Here is a 13,607-nt window from a genome sequence, read left to right on the forward strand (position 1 = left end):
TTAGAATTTAAATAAGACCTCTAACTCTACAGCAGGCTATTTGAATTGACTCTTGACTCTGCCTGTTACTGTGAGCCCATGAACCAGTTAACTGACCTATTTATGACTCATTTTCCCCATCAGTAAAAGAGAGAACTTAACAGTACCTACACCTCATAGGATTGTTATGAGGATTAAATGAGTTAAAATTTGTTAAGTGCCTCAAACAATGTTAGGCATACACTATTACAGATGTTTGATAAGTAAAGAAAGGTAGGAGGAGTGAGAGAATAGTGGACGTAGGTGCCTTTAAGACATTGCTTTGTTTTCTTCTCCAGAGCCCTTTACCTTCCAGTGTTGGGGTCACTTGGCTCCTACCAGTAAGCTTAACCTCTTTTCCGGTCTGGCCCCAAACTCGTCTTGTTCAGAAAGATTTAAGAAGCCCTAGTTCAGTAGTTCAGGTGATTCAGCATTAAGTCAAGCTAGCTGTTATTCTTGTCCTGACCCTGTGTCCCAGTTTTAGTTCCTCATTCTTATAATCAAGTCCCAACCTTGTACTCCAGTTCTGACATCCTGCTCCCCTGTGGCTGAGTCTCGGATTGCAGAATCTGCTCAGGAACGGCCAGTTCCTTTGAGGTAACATCTCTCAAAAGGCAGCCTATGGACTAGACACACTTTGGCAGACACAGTGTTTGCACTTTTGAAAATTGGTTGCCTGTATTTAGAAATTGCAAACATGTACAAATTTCCATCTTATTTTGTAAAATGACCTGGCACCCACAGACTCCAAGTGGCAGTTGCTCTCTGTAAATGGCCATGTGCTTTCTATTCTCCACAGTCCCCACTCTGACTGCTCCATTTGTTTCTGTGATTTGCTTGGTCATTGAAGGGATTTGAGGCTGTGGGCTAAAACAGAGAAGAGCCAGTACTCACCAAGCACTTTTTGTGCTAGGTACTGTTCTAAGTGCTTTATGTGCTTTATTCATTTAATCGAAGGCCAGGAATCTGTTTGTTCTTGTCCATTACCCCTGCACCCCTTCTTCTCTGCTTCATATCCCCTGTCTAGCATGCATCTGTGGCTGTCCCATCTTCCTCCATCACTATCCTCCACTCTTCAGCTAGGCCCCACTCACAAGCCTGTTGGATCTCCATAACGTCAACCACTCACCCACATTGTTGCCTATAGCTGATCTCCAGTCTTCCCTGCCCAGCCAGACTCTATCTTCGACTTTTGCCATTACAGTGGTTGTGTTGCAAGTACAGAATCCTGGGCTTCATTGGCTTGCTTGATTCTACTATCTCCTTCTCCATGCTTTTACAAAACCGTAACTTTCATTATATTAGGCAGGCACTACCCTCACAAAATTTTTGTCCACTTCTTATTAGAAGCCCAACAAAATCCATAAAAATATGTATCAATTACTTACTACTTACTTTATGTTCCAGACTTTGTCTTATAAATGGACTGCAGTATTCCTTTCATAAGAAACCCAAAGGAGTTTGCTCATATCTATGAGCAATTCAATCTCCTTTCAGTGAACCACTTAGCAAACGAACACTATTTGAACAGAGTTGTCTATTTTTTTTCATAATGGGCCCTTGTGTTTTACAAAACATGAATGAAAGAGGGAAATATTTGATGACCAAGACAAGATTTAGCAAATATTAAAGGAAAATTTATAAAATCACATGTCATTTCATAAGATTATTTAGATTGGGTGAAACTAAATATGAATTGAACTTAAATTCAGCTAAGTTCTACTACAGTTTTAAGAGAAGTTATTAATAAAAATGTTACTTACATAAGGAATTGTGTCCAAAGTATCTGTGTTGACAATTATAGGAGCAGGACTGGCCTGAAAAACAGAAATTAAAAAAAATTAAATAATGAATAGTGTATTCTGAGACAGATTATTTCTGTTAACTTATTTAACAAAGAGCTCAGCAAGCATATCTTGAGGACCTGTATAGGCACTCTGTCAAGTGTTGTGGGATAAATAAAATGACTAAGTATTCCTGTACCTTCCCCACCTCAACTATTTGTTACTTTTACCACATAAAGAAGTGAAGTAAGCATTCATAGAATTTGCATTCATTTTCTCTTACATTCTACCAAAAGAGTATAGGAGGTGAAGATTTCTGCTATGTATAAGGCAAGGATTTCTAATAAATTGGGTGAGGGTTAAAATTTGTATAATTTCTTTTTTTTTTTTTTTTTTTTTTTGAGACAGAGTCTCACTCTGTCACCCAGGCTGGAATACATTGGTGCAATCTCAGCTCACTGCAGCCTCCACCTCCCAAGATCAAGCAATTCTCCTGCCTTAGCCTGCCAAGTAGCTGGGACTACAGGCACACATCACCACACCCAGCTAACTTTTGTATTTTTAACAGAGACAGGGTTTCACCATGTTGGCCAGAATGGTCTTGATCTCCTGAACTTGTGACTAGCCCTCCTTGGCCTCCCAAAGTGCTGGGATTACAGGCGTGAGCCACCATGTCCACCTATATCATTTCTTTATGAAATGATTTTGCTAAGGAAATTTATCTCTCAAGGAAGCAAAATTAAACCTAAACCATTATTCATAGTTACTCTCTTCAAACTGCTTTTTGAGAGTATGCTGTATGCTATATTCAATACCAAAAGGCTTCACTTATCAACATGTATGTTTATACATTATGCACACTGTATCCTATATTTTCTTTATTATTTATGCACCTCTAATCATATACCTTAGACATCCTTAGAACATTAACAGTCAAACATGACAAAAAAGCATATTGGATATGTTCAACTTTCTTTTTTAAAAAGATTGTACAATTTGCAGTAATTCTCTTTAAAGTTGAGCAGGAATCTGTAAAACTGATATAGCAGTGCTACAAGCCAAGTTATTAGAAAAAAGAGATTGCCATCTCTATTTGCATCACCAATCTAACTTCATGAATACTGAGTAGAGCTATCTTTATTTTTTAGTTTCTAGAATTTTCACAGCAACTTTAGCTTTATCCCCCAAAGAATCTTTAATCTTCGTTCCAAATTACAGATTTCATTTAGATAAAGGAAATACTTTCATCTTGATTAATAGAGAGCTGTTTTGTACGATATGGTGGTTTTGGAAAGTGCTTAAATTTGGGGATATTTCATTAGCTATGCCCCTTGGAGTTAACAGAGTTAACAGCTTTTTAATGTCAATCTGTTCTGTGGAATCCTAATTAAATGATAAAACAAATAGCAATCCAGCAGGTTTAAAAACACAATTTTATGTCTTTACCAAAAACTCCTTATGTTTACCATGGTAAACATAACCTTGGCATATGTATCTACATAATGGATCAACTAGTTAGTCATAATATTTTCATGATACTTAATGAGAACATACCTTGTGGGTAAATCAAAACTCTGGAGAAAGACAGTTTTCACTGGATCTCACAAAAAAAAAGAAGAAGAAGAAGAAAGAAGAGGCATGTGAAGAACAGAAAAAGGTATGAGGTTTGCAGTCAGAAGCCATAGGCTCAAGGTTGGTTTAGCAACCTGTGATTGTATGATTGGGGGCTTAGTGATTTCCTAGTGGTGGGATCTTAGGGCAGGTCCTCTAACCGTCTCTGACTAATTTTCCTTCCCTGTGGAATGGGAATAGTAGTAACAACTTTCCAAAAAGGCTGAAGATCAAATGAGATGATGTAGTTGAATGTACTTTGTAAACTGTAAATTTCAGAATAAATGTTAAATATTATTAGTAGCAAGGGTCTATTAAGATAGACTACTGTGAAGGTATATTACTGGATGGTTTGTGAACTATTTACACTGCACAGATTTCAATGCTATGTTAGTGGCTACAATTACACTCATGAGAGGCCTGATTAGATTGTGGTTCTAAAACAGATCATGTTATTAGATTGTGGTTCTAAAATAGATCATGTGATTAGATTGTGGTTCTAAAACAGATCATGTCAAAGGCAATAATAACAATACTTAACAACTATTAAGTATGTATTACCATTTATTAAATATATACATAAGCATATGTATCCTCAATCTCCACAAAATCATACTGATGAGGCATTATTATCATTATTTCTATATATATGAGAAAAATAAGGCTCAGTGAAAATGAGATTTGTCATTTGAATATTATTTTTTCTGACCTCAAAATTCATTTTTCCCCACAGAGTTGCTTCGTAAATCCAGGATCTAGGTTGTTTTATCACAAGAGTCTTGCAGTGATATGTGAGCCCTATACTAGAGTATCATACAAGAACTAGACAAAGCAAAGACCACCCTGGAGGCAAAAGATGCCTAAGGATATTGCAAGGTAGCTGCTGAGCACAGTCTGGTGAAGCCTTATTATATATTTTTAAAAGGTTTTTAATTTTGATGACATCTCTCCTATGCTTTCTGCTTGGTTTCCATGACTTACAAAAGTGTGTCTCATATCCAAGACTAGATTGAAAACTTTTTGAGTTTCACATGCAATTCTTGTATTTCTCCCTATTGTCTAGTATAGCTTTGATCAATAAATGTGTATTAATTTGATTTGGGGCTGTTACCCCATCTTTGGTTTTTCTTCTTATAGATTATAATAATGTGTTATGGGAATACATTTTACACATAAGCCCATTTCCTGTGCTATGTCATTCAAAACTTTTGTATGTTTATGTTGCTATTTTTCATTTTTTAATGTAAATTTGGTCTTTCCAAGAAGACTGTATGTCTGAAAATTGACAAGGATTGTATACTTTTCTAGAATTCTCCACAGCACTTGGGTATACAGAAGGAGCTCAATAAATTCTGAGAAATACTTAGAAATTATTGACTAAATACAGTGATAAAGTACAGAAGTGGATATAAAGAAAAGTAATGTATCTTTCTGAGCTTTGTAAAACACTCCAGGATAACCCAAACCCCCAGATCTCATGTTATCAACAAGACTATGACTACTTTTCCAGTATCCAGTATCACTTTCTTTCTTTTATTTTTTTGAGATGGAATCTTGCTGTGTCACCAAGCTTGAGTGCAGTGCTGTGATCTCGGCTCACTGCAACCTCCGCCTCCTGGGTTCAAGTGATTCCCCTGCCTCAGCCTCCTGAGTAGCTGGGACTACAGGTGCACACCACCATGCCTGGCTAATTTTTTGTATTTTAGTAGAGATGGGGTTTTACCACATTGGCCAGGATGGTCTCTATCTCCTGACCTTGTGATCTGCCCACCTCGGCCTCCCAAAGTGCTGGGATTACAGGCATGAGCCATCGTGCCCAGCCCGACTCACTTTCTTTCATTGTTTAGTCATACTAGTTTAGTAAATTCAGCTTTTATAATAATTAATGATTTCATAATTGTAGGATGTGGAGTCTGTGAATGGACTCCACTTGAAGTAGATGGCAAGATCTTGAAGACAAGATCCATGTTATGTGGAATCTATGCTATATGGAAAGCTTATTATTCCTTCTTGGTGCCAAAATGATCCAGAAACCACAGTTAACACCCACCTCTCTAAAATTCATTAAAAATGCATGAACAAACAAGATTGTGTGAAAATACACATACATCACATACATCTGACATTAGTAACTTCCTGGTGTGACTGCCCCGGAGATGAATAACACACTATCCCACCGTGCTGCTACACTAGGCTCTCTGAAGACTCTCCCACTGCTCTGCTCCAGGACCTTCATAGCCTGCCCCAGACTATACAGAGTGTAGTTGAATTCCAAGCATGGCCCATGCGTGTGCTCTTCACACCAGTTGATAATTCCAAACCATCCATTAGCTCATCCTGGCTCCTGATTCTTTGCTCACTTTTGCAGTCAAGAGACGCTATAACTAGTTTGATTTAGTTTGGTTTCTCAGTCTTAAAAACCAACTATCCAGTTACTTTGATAGTTTCCACCAAGTCTTTTCTCCACTTCACACTTCCCTGCCATATATACCTTCTTTTCTTTTTTGAGATGGGGTCTCACTCTGTTGCCCAGGCTAGAGGAGTGCAGTGGTGCAATCTTGGCTTACTGCATCCCTCGCCTTCCAGGTTCAACTAATTCTCCTGCCTCAACTTCCCAAGTAGCTGGGATGACAGATGCCTGCCATCATGCTTGGCTAATTTTTGTATTTTTAACAGAGATGTGGTTTTGACATGTTGGCCAGGCTGGTCTCGAACTCCTGACCTCATGTGATCCACTCGCCTTGGCCCCCAAAGCTCTGGGATTACAGGCGTGAGCCACTGCATCCAGCCATACACTCTCCTCATTTTGGATATCCTCTTTAACTGTACCCCTAAATCAAACTGGTGACTCAGCAGATTCTAGTGTCCTTCTTTAATATGTTTATTTCCATTAACTTGAAAGAGATTTATGAAAAAATCTAAAACAAAATATTCTTTTAATCAGAAACTTCATATACATCTAGGCAAGATTTTTGAAACTATAAGGGATGAAGAGAAATAAAAAAACTCTTTCTTGAGTAAACCAAACAATGAAGCCTTTTTTGTTTGTTTGTTTGCCTTTTATATGACATTCTCTTCCTTGCAGAGAAAGCCAGTTTTCAGCAAAAGGGACTAGTACTGCTAATTACAGAGAAGTGAGAAGCAAGAAGCAAGCAGAGGGAATACAAATAGAATTTAAACTACTAGATCGTGTTATTAATAAATGCCAGCCACCTTCCTGCCCTTGGGCTTCATGTGATATACAAATGTTCTTATATTACATCAACAATTTTGTGTATCCTAGTAACAGATATACTTTTTTTGCTTCCTTCCAAGAGACTCTAAATAAATAGAAATTTGACAAAATGAATGCAACTTTTCAAAGGAATTCATTGATTCTGACTAATGTGGTTACCTCTTGACATGTGTTAAGTGTCAGATCTCGGAAATACCTCTGACATGTGGGCAAGTGGTCATGAAGCCAACTACAGTAAGGAAGCCTCCTCAAGCAAGGTATTGGCAGGAAATGTACAGTAGCTAGTCAGCCAAGAAATACTCTCATGAAGCTTAGCTCTGAGAGTGTAGGCTAATCAGTGGGAAGGTCAATGGACTTTTAAGAAGTAAGGTAGAAAAGGAGAGAACTAGATAAGCAAGAACTGAACAGTAAGACCCATGGTACTAGGAACTATGGAGGGATTTCACCTGACCTGGGACATGCAAATGGAAGGCAGGTGATTGTCATTATGCCAAGTTAAATAGTGGTAAAATATGGCAGGAATAACATATGAGCTGCTTTTGGATACCTTTGACTTATCAGCCTTATAGGGCAGGATTACTGAGTGGGCAAGATTTTTTTGTCTATTTAGAGTGATACAGGCCCTATAAATGACTTTTATGTTTGGTGTAGTGTGACATTTTGAAACAAAACGGAAGTCACCAGATGTTTCAAAATGAGTCCTCTGTGTGTGTGTGTGTGTGTGTGTGTGTGTGTGTGTGGTGTGATTTCATTATGACAGTTGGAGAGCCCAGACCTCAAGGTAAATATTAGCTGCTTTAGATTGGCAGCTACAAGATAGCATGCTAGCAGACTTTTTACTTCACAATTCACACAGAAGATTGCCATCAGGATGAGCCCCAATCAAACCATACCCTAATCCTGGCTAGGGAGGTAGAATATTGGAGTTACTACCCACACATCCCACCAGCTTTGAAGTAAGACATCTACTATTAAGTACTGGATGAGATATACTGAGTGTTGAACCCAGGATAACTGTCTTTGTGTATTAGATTTTTCCCATAACCCTCTATTATGTTGGCTTACTCTGGAAAGAAAAATGTGGTGTGGTTGGGGGAGGGACTTCTGCCTTCATTTCCTGAATCACATTCTAGTTCTCCACTGGAACTGAAACCCTGTCTTCCCTCTCCTTCTTTTCCACAACCTTTTCCACATTTCTAGTTGTTGACAGGACCCTGCTCCTATTTGGGAGATTCAAATAGGAGCAGGGTCCTGTCAACAACTAGAGAGCCCTGCTCCTACTTGGAGACTATAATTATCACTACCTGAAGGTTTGTAGTATTATGACCCAGCAACACCTAAATCTCCTGATATATTAATAATGGGATAGATAATAATAAGAGTATGCACTTACGTAGCACATACCTTATGTAAATTAACGTATGAATTTTTCACACAATGCTATGAGACAAGCGCTGTTATTGTCAAAGTAGAAGTGAGGTAACAGAGGTTAAATAACTTTCTCAAAGGGACACAGCTGGTAAATCTTCAAACACGTGCAATGTGGCTCCAGAGCCATGCTCTACTGCCCTTTAGAATGAAATCAGATTTCACTAGTCACCTCCAGATTCTAACTTTTAAATTTTGAGACAGGGTCTTACCTTGTCACCCAGGCTGGAGTACAGTGGGGCCAGTTTGGCTTACTACAACCTCTGCCTCCCAAGCTCAAGCCATCCTCCCACCTCAGACTTCCGAGTAGCTGATAATGCAGGCATGTACCACCATGCCTGGCTAATTTTTGTATTTTTTACACAGACAGGGTTTTGCTATGTTGCCCAGGCTGGTCTCGAACTTCTAGACTCAAGTGATCCACCTGCCTCGGCCTCCCAAAGTGCTGGGATTAGAGGTGTGAGCCACCTCACCTGGCCGGATCCTAATTTTTACTGTTGATCAACAAGTTACAAAGTCAGTTCAAATCTAAATTTATTTAATGTGCTTTGATCCTGGCTGGCCCAAGAACCTTCCCTTCCTTCCTCTGGTGCCGTTGCTGAGGCCCAGTGTGTCATGAGAAGATGCCTGCAGGAGGCATGCCTAGGAAAAGGCCAATGGCCCCAGCTTACCCAGGCTGACTGATTTGAGTAAGTCCCCAATAAATTGATAATTGGCTGATTAAAGATATATTGATGGTTACGCGAGAGAGAGAAAGAACAAAAGAGGAAGAACAAATATATTCTAGAATCATAGAATTTTAAAGCTGAGATCTTAAGAAACATTTAATTCCACACTTACATTCTATAAATAGGAAAGTGAAGACAAAGACTATGGCATAACTCAGATTTCACAATTACATAGTATCAAAACTGAGGATAATAACAATAATAAAATATCAAGTATATATAAGATGATTATTTCGTTGCAGGAATGTGAAGAGTACTTTAAGATATATGAATGCATTTAATTTTTACAGTGTTCTAAGGAAAACGTTATTGTTCCCATTAAAAGAAAGAAGGAAAGAAGGAAAGAAATGAAGGAGAGAAGAAATGAAGAAAAGAAGATCCCAACTGACCAAGTCATTTGCCTAAGGTCACGAATCTAAGAGGTGCCACAGCAGTTTTTAAACCCATGTCTTTCTAACCCTGGAGTCCATAATGGTAACTCTAACATCTAATTTCTTTGCCTGAGTTTTTCCAGGTGACCAGACTGAAAATTCAATTATTTTCTGCCTGAAAAGTTGCTAGTTTCTTTTTGACAGTCAAAAGAGAAATTTCTCACCATTCTGACTCAGATTCAATTCCCCAATTATCAGAGGTTCCTGGGTCCCTTAATGTCTTGCAACCCCCCATGTAAAAAATGGGACAGTACTATTTTCCAGTTAAACTATTTCTCAAGAATTTAGCTGAATAAAGAATGCACGTGTAGGCCAGGCATGGTGGATCATACCTGTAATCCCAGTGCTTTGGAAGGCCAAGCTGTGAAGATCACTTGAGGTCAGGAGTTTGAGATCAGCCTGGCCAACATGGTGAAACCCTGTCTCTACTAAAGATACAAAAATTAGCTAGGGGTGGTGGTGGATGCCTGAATCCCAGCTACTTGGGAGGCTGGGGCAGGAGAATTGCTGGAATCCCCAGAGGCGGAGGTGGCAGTGATATGAGATAGTGCCACTGCACTCCAGCTTGGGGAGACTCTGTCTCAAAAAAAGAAAAAAATGGTTATTAGATAATTATACTTATTACTGAGATTATTTTTTGCTTTCCTGGATTTTCTTCTCCTTTTTATGTTCCCTCTCTACAAGACAACGAGGTGGGTGCAGTTCAATCCAGCCCAGCTCCAAGTCATCACTAATTTGATCCAGTGGCTCTGGCCTGTCACCTGCTTTGTCCCTACTCTACAGAGACATAAGACCACTGGTCTTATTGAGGCAAGAACAGTGGTGAATAAACTATGTGAATACCTGAGGGCTTGGCTAGTTCATCCTGCAGACTATGACAGGATGTCTAAGGAAGCAACTTTGGAGGAAGCTAAGACTGTGGTCTCTTTCCTTAGCATGTAATAAAATGCCTGGATGGTTACCTGCCTAGCTTACTACCAGCCTAGCTCAGAAAACAAGATAACAGGATGGAAGATTCATGTTTTGTCTAGAATTCAATTTGACTCTGCTTGCCTGAACTCTTAATAATAAAAATAATATTATCCTCACTTTCAGATAAGAAAACTAGATAAGAAAACTAAAATGAAGTAACTTGCCCAGCTGGTAATAGCAGGACCAACAGTCAGACATGGTAGCCTGGCTCCAAAGTGGGTAAATCCTAACCACTGCAATACATTTGCTTCTGCACCCTATGAAGATTTGGTAAGTACCCAGAAGCCTGTTTTAGTCAACAAATTTTGTCTTACTTGTCCTTGAAAACTCCCCGTTAGTATTTTGTCTCCTTGGACTGGAGTGTTACCATCTCTGTTTGATCCTTCTTTGAAATACAAAGTAGTAAAACATTTTGCAGAAAATAAGTGAATATCCTATGAATATCCTATGAATATCCTAAAGACCTCAGTTAGGCTGAGTTGGTCTTCCCTTTTTCCCTAGTGCAGAAAAGATGGGGCAGGCTGGAGAATGAAGCACAGAAAGTAGAGACCAGGGAACCAAAGACAGTTTTCTTCACTTTACAAGTTTTTTTTCTAGAATCAATGCTATTTGTATCAAGAAATGGAGATTGCTTGAACTGTTAGTATGAAGATTCTTCAGATCTCCATCCTGCACACTCACCACATACCTGCTTACACTTAGTATAAAAGGCTAAAATAAATTACTCACTAAAACTAGATCTACAGATCAACACTGAAACTCAAATTGGCAATTATATCAACCACCAATGTCATGCTATATAAAGTGCATCACACATATTTAATCATTTAATTTCTATAGGGAGAGGGAAGGGAACTAACACTGATTAACCAACCACCTACTGTGTGCCAAGCAAATATGATAAGTTTTTTCCTTGTGTTTTATTGTTTACTCCTTACAGAACCTGGGAAGAATTGGTGGAATTTTCCCTCGTCTACAGATAAGTAATCAGAGGCACAGAGTGATTCTCTGAATTTCTCAAAATGTCAGAGGACTAGAAGGAAGCAAAACTGAGATTCAAATCCAGGTATTCTGACTCTAAGCCCTTTGCTTTTCACCATTAGGCGATAATGCCTCAAATCCCACTGATTCACACCAAGCTTTTACAAATCTAACTGCTTTATTTATGCAAATGATTTCTGAAGATCCCACAAAAAAATGGAGTCATTAGCTGAAATCTCAAATGTGGTTTAGTCAGTGTGCCCCATGCCATAATAACCATACCTACTTAATTCACTGATTCACTCCATGTGGTGCTATTCCTGGAAGGATCCATGTGGATATCATCTGCTGCTTGTTGCTAAGCTACCAAAGAGCTATAATCTTAGCAGTACAGTTGTATTATCCAGATTTAGGTACCAGAATCCGGAGCAAGCTGTCAATAACCTGGTTCTTTAGGTTAAGGTGGGGCTTATTTCTTCTGTAGTACATGGGTCATGGTTTTTTACACAATGGGGGATCACTAAATTACTGCAATTTAGTTTCCATCCTCCTTCTCTATTTTCCTTCCACCAGGCAACCACCATTACTACTCCAAGCACAAACCTTGCTCATGCCTACCACAACGTCTTCATTTACATTTCTTCCTTTTCCCACATCCTAAATCAGTTGCGGTCCTCAATCTTATCTCTCTAACCAAATTCTGTCCATCCTGCAAGGACAAGCTAAAGTTCCAGTTGCTCCATGAAACTTTCCCCACCATCACTCCAGGACTCAATCTGTACATCCTACTCCCTAAATTTTAAACACTCATAATTTGTATTAGTTCAGTTCACACTGTATTTTAAAAATTAAATAAGTTATGTGAAACCACTAAGCCCTGACATTCTTAATGAATGTTTCTATTTTTATATATGTTGATAGCTAATTGGTTCAGGTGTGGTATTCGTATCACCTTGCAGAAACCGTAATCATTTTGAGGTCAGTGTTCTCATCTCTATTTCTTCACCAGCCACTCCACCTACACTCCTAATAGTGCTGGGCATACAACACACACTCAAGCACTCGGATGGTGATTGTTAATTGATTTTTAGACCTGTTGGACTAGAGTCACAGCAACAGGAGTTACAAGTCATGAGAAACTCTTGAGGTAACAGAATTAGATAAAATGGGTAGTAAGGGGTATCAGCATGCTGCCCTCTGGTGACAAGCTCTTGTACCACACTACCTTATGGTCTGTGTGTGAGCATCTGGAGCCTATCATGCACTCCAGACCATGCTATTCACTGCAGAACATGCAAATGAAGGAAAATTATAAGCAGAAAGACTCCTCTGTGCTAATTATACACTGGTACTTTGTACCCACTCTTCCCTAGTCCTTACTGCAACCCTATGAAGTACATATTCCAATTATGTTTATCCTGTAGATAAGGGAAGTGAGGCATGGACCTGTAACACAACTTACGCAAGATCCCTAGACTAATAACCAGATGGAGCCAAAGTTCACTCCTCTTGACTCAAAATCCGTATTCTGGTCTTACCACTACCCTGTGTGGAACAAAGATGGTAGCTGCTGGCAGTGTTACTTGCTCTAACTTATTATTCCACTGTACATTTCAGGAGAAGTTAGACAGGTGGGAGGAAGCATGGGATTTGGGGAATAAACTAACAACTCAAAACACAATGAAATCGCATCTCTACTTTAAAAAAATACAAAAAATTAGCCAGGCATAGTGGTATGAGCCTGTAGTTTCAGCTACTCAGGAGGCTGAGGCAGGAGAATTGCTTGAACCCGGGAGGCGGACGTTGCAGGGAGCCAAGATGGCACCACTGCACTTCAGCCTGGGCAACACAGCAAGACTCTGTCTCAAAAAAAACCCAAAATCATGAAAAAGCAAAATGGCATCTACAGCATTTCTCAAACTTTCCAGATAAAATGTGAAAATATATCCCCAAAGACTTACCCAAAACTAGACATTTATTCGAAGCTTCATGTCCTATATTAAAAATGAACGCAATTTTCATCATTTACTCCATAATCATCTTTTTTTCACAAGTCATTGGGGTACAGGTGGTGTTTGGTCACATGAGTAAGTTCTTTAGTGGTGATTTGTGAGATCCTGGTGCACCCATCACCTGAGCAGTACACACTGCACCCTATTTGTAGTCTTCTGCCCCCCTCCCACTCTTCTCCCCAAGTCCCCAAAGTCCACTGCATCATTCTTATGTCTTAGCTCCTACAATCAGTGAGAACGTACGATGTTTGGTTTTCCATTCCTGAGTAACTTCACTTAAAATAATAATCTCCAGTCTCATCCAGCTCACTGAAAATGGTGTTAATTCATTCCTTTTTATGGCTGCGTATTATTCCTATTTTTAATAGAAACATAATGTTTTGAATCATTTATAATGGAATCAGTCT

General features: G+C 39.0%; 1 protein-coding gene across 29 annotated transcripts in view; it reads right to left on the reverse strand.

The window, feature by feature from the left end:
- Nucleotides 1–13,607, reverse strand: part of DLG2 (discs large MAGUK scaffold protein 2) — a 2,157,409-nt gene that overhangs the window by 776,370 nt on the left and 1,367,432 nt on the right. For all 29 annotated transcript variants that reach the window (XM_064365356.1, XM_012469540.2, XM_012469543.2 and 26 more), the window contains one exon: nt 1,782–1,835. In XM_064365356.1, the coding sequence (XP_064221426.1) occupies nt 1,782–1,835 (54 nt within the window). The remainder of the gene's footprint in view (nt 1–1,781; nt 1,836–13,607) is intronic.

The sequence above is a fragment of the Aotus nancymaae genome, unplaced genomic scaffold (assembly GCF_030222135.1).
Source record: "Aotus nancymaae isolate 86718 unplaced genomic scaffold, 86718_ANA_hifiasm-v0.15.2.pri h1tg000059l, whole genome shotgun sequence".
In the NCBI taxonomy this organism is placed as follows: domain Eukaryota; kingdom Metazoa; phylum Chordata; class Mammalia; order Primates; family Aotidae; genus Aotus; species Aotus nancymaae.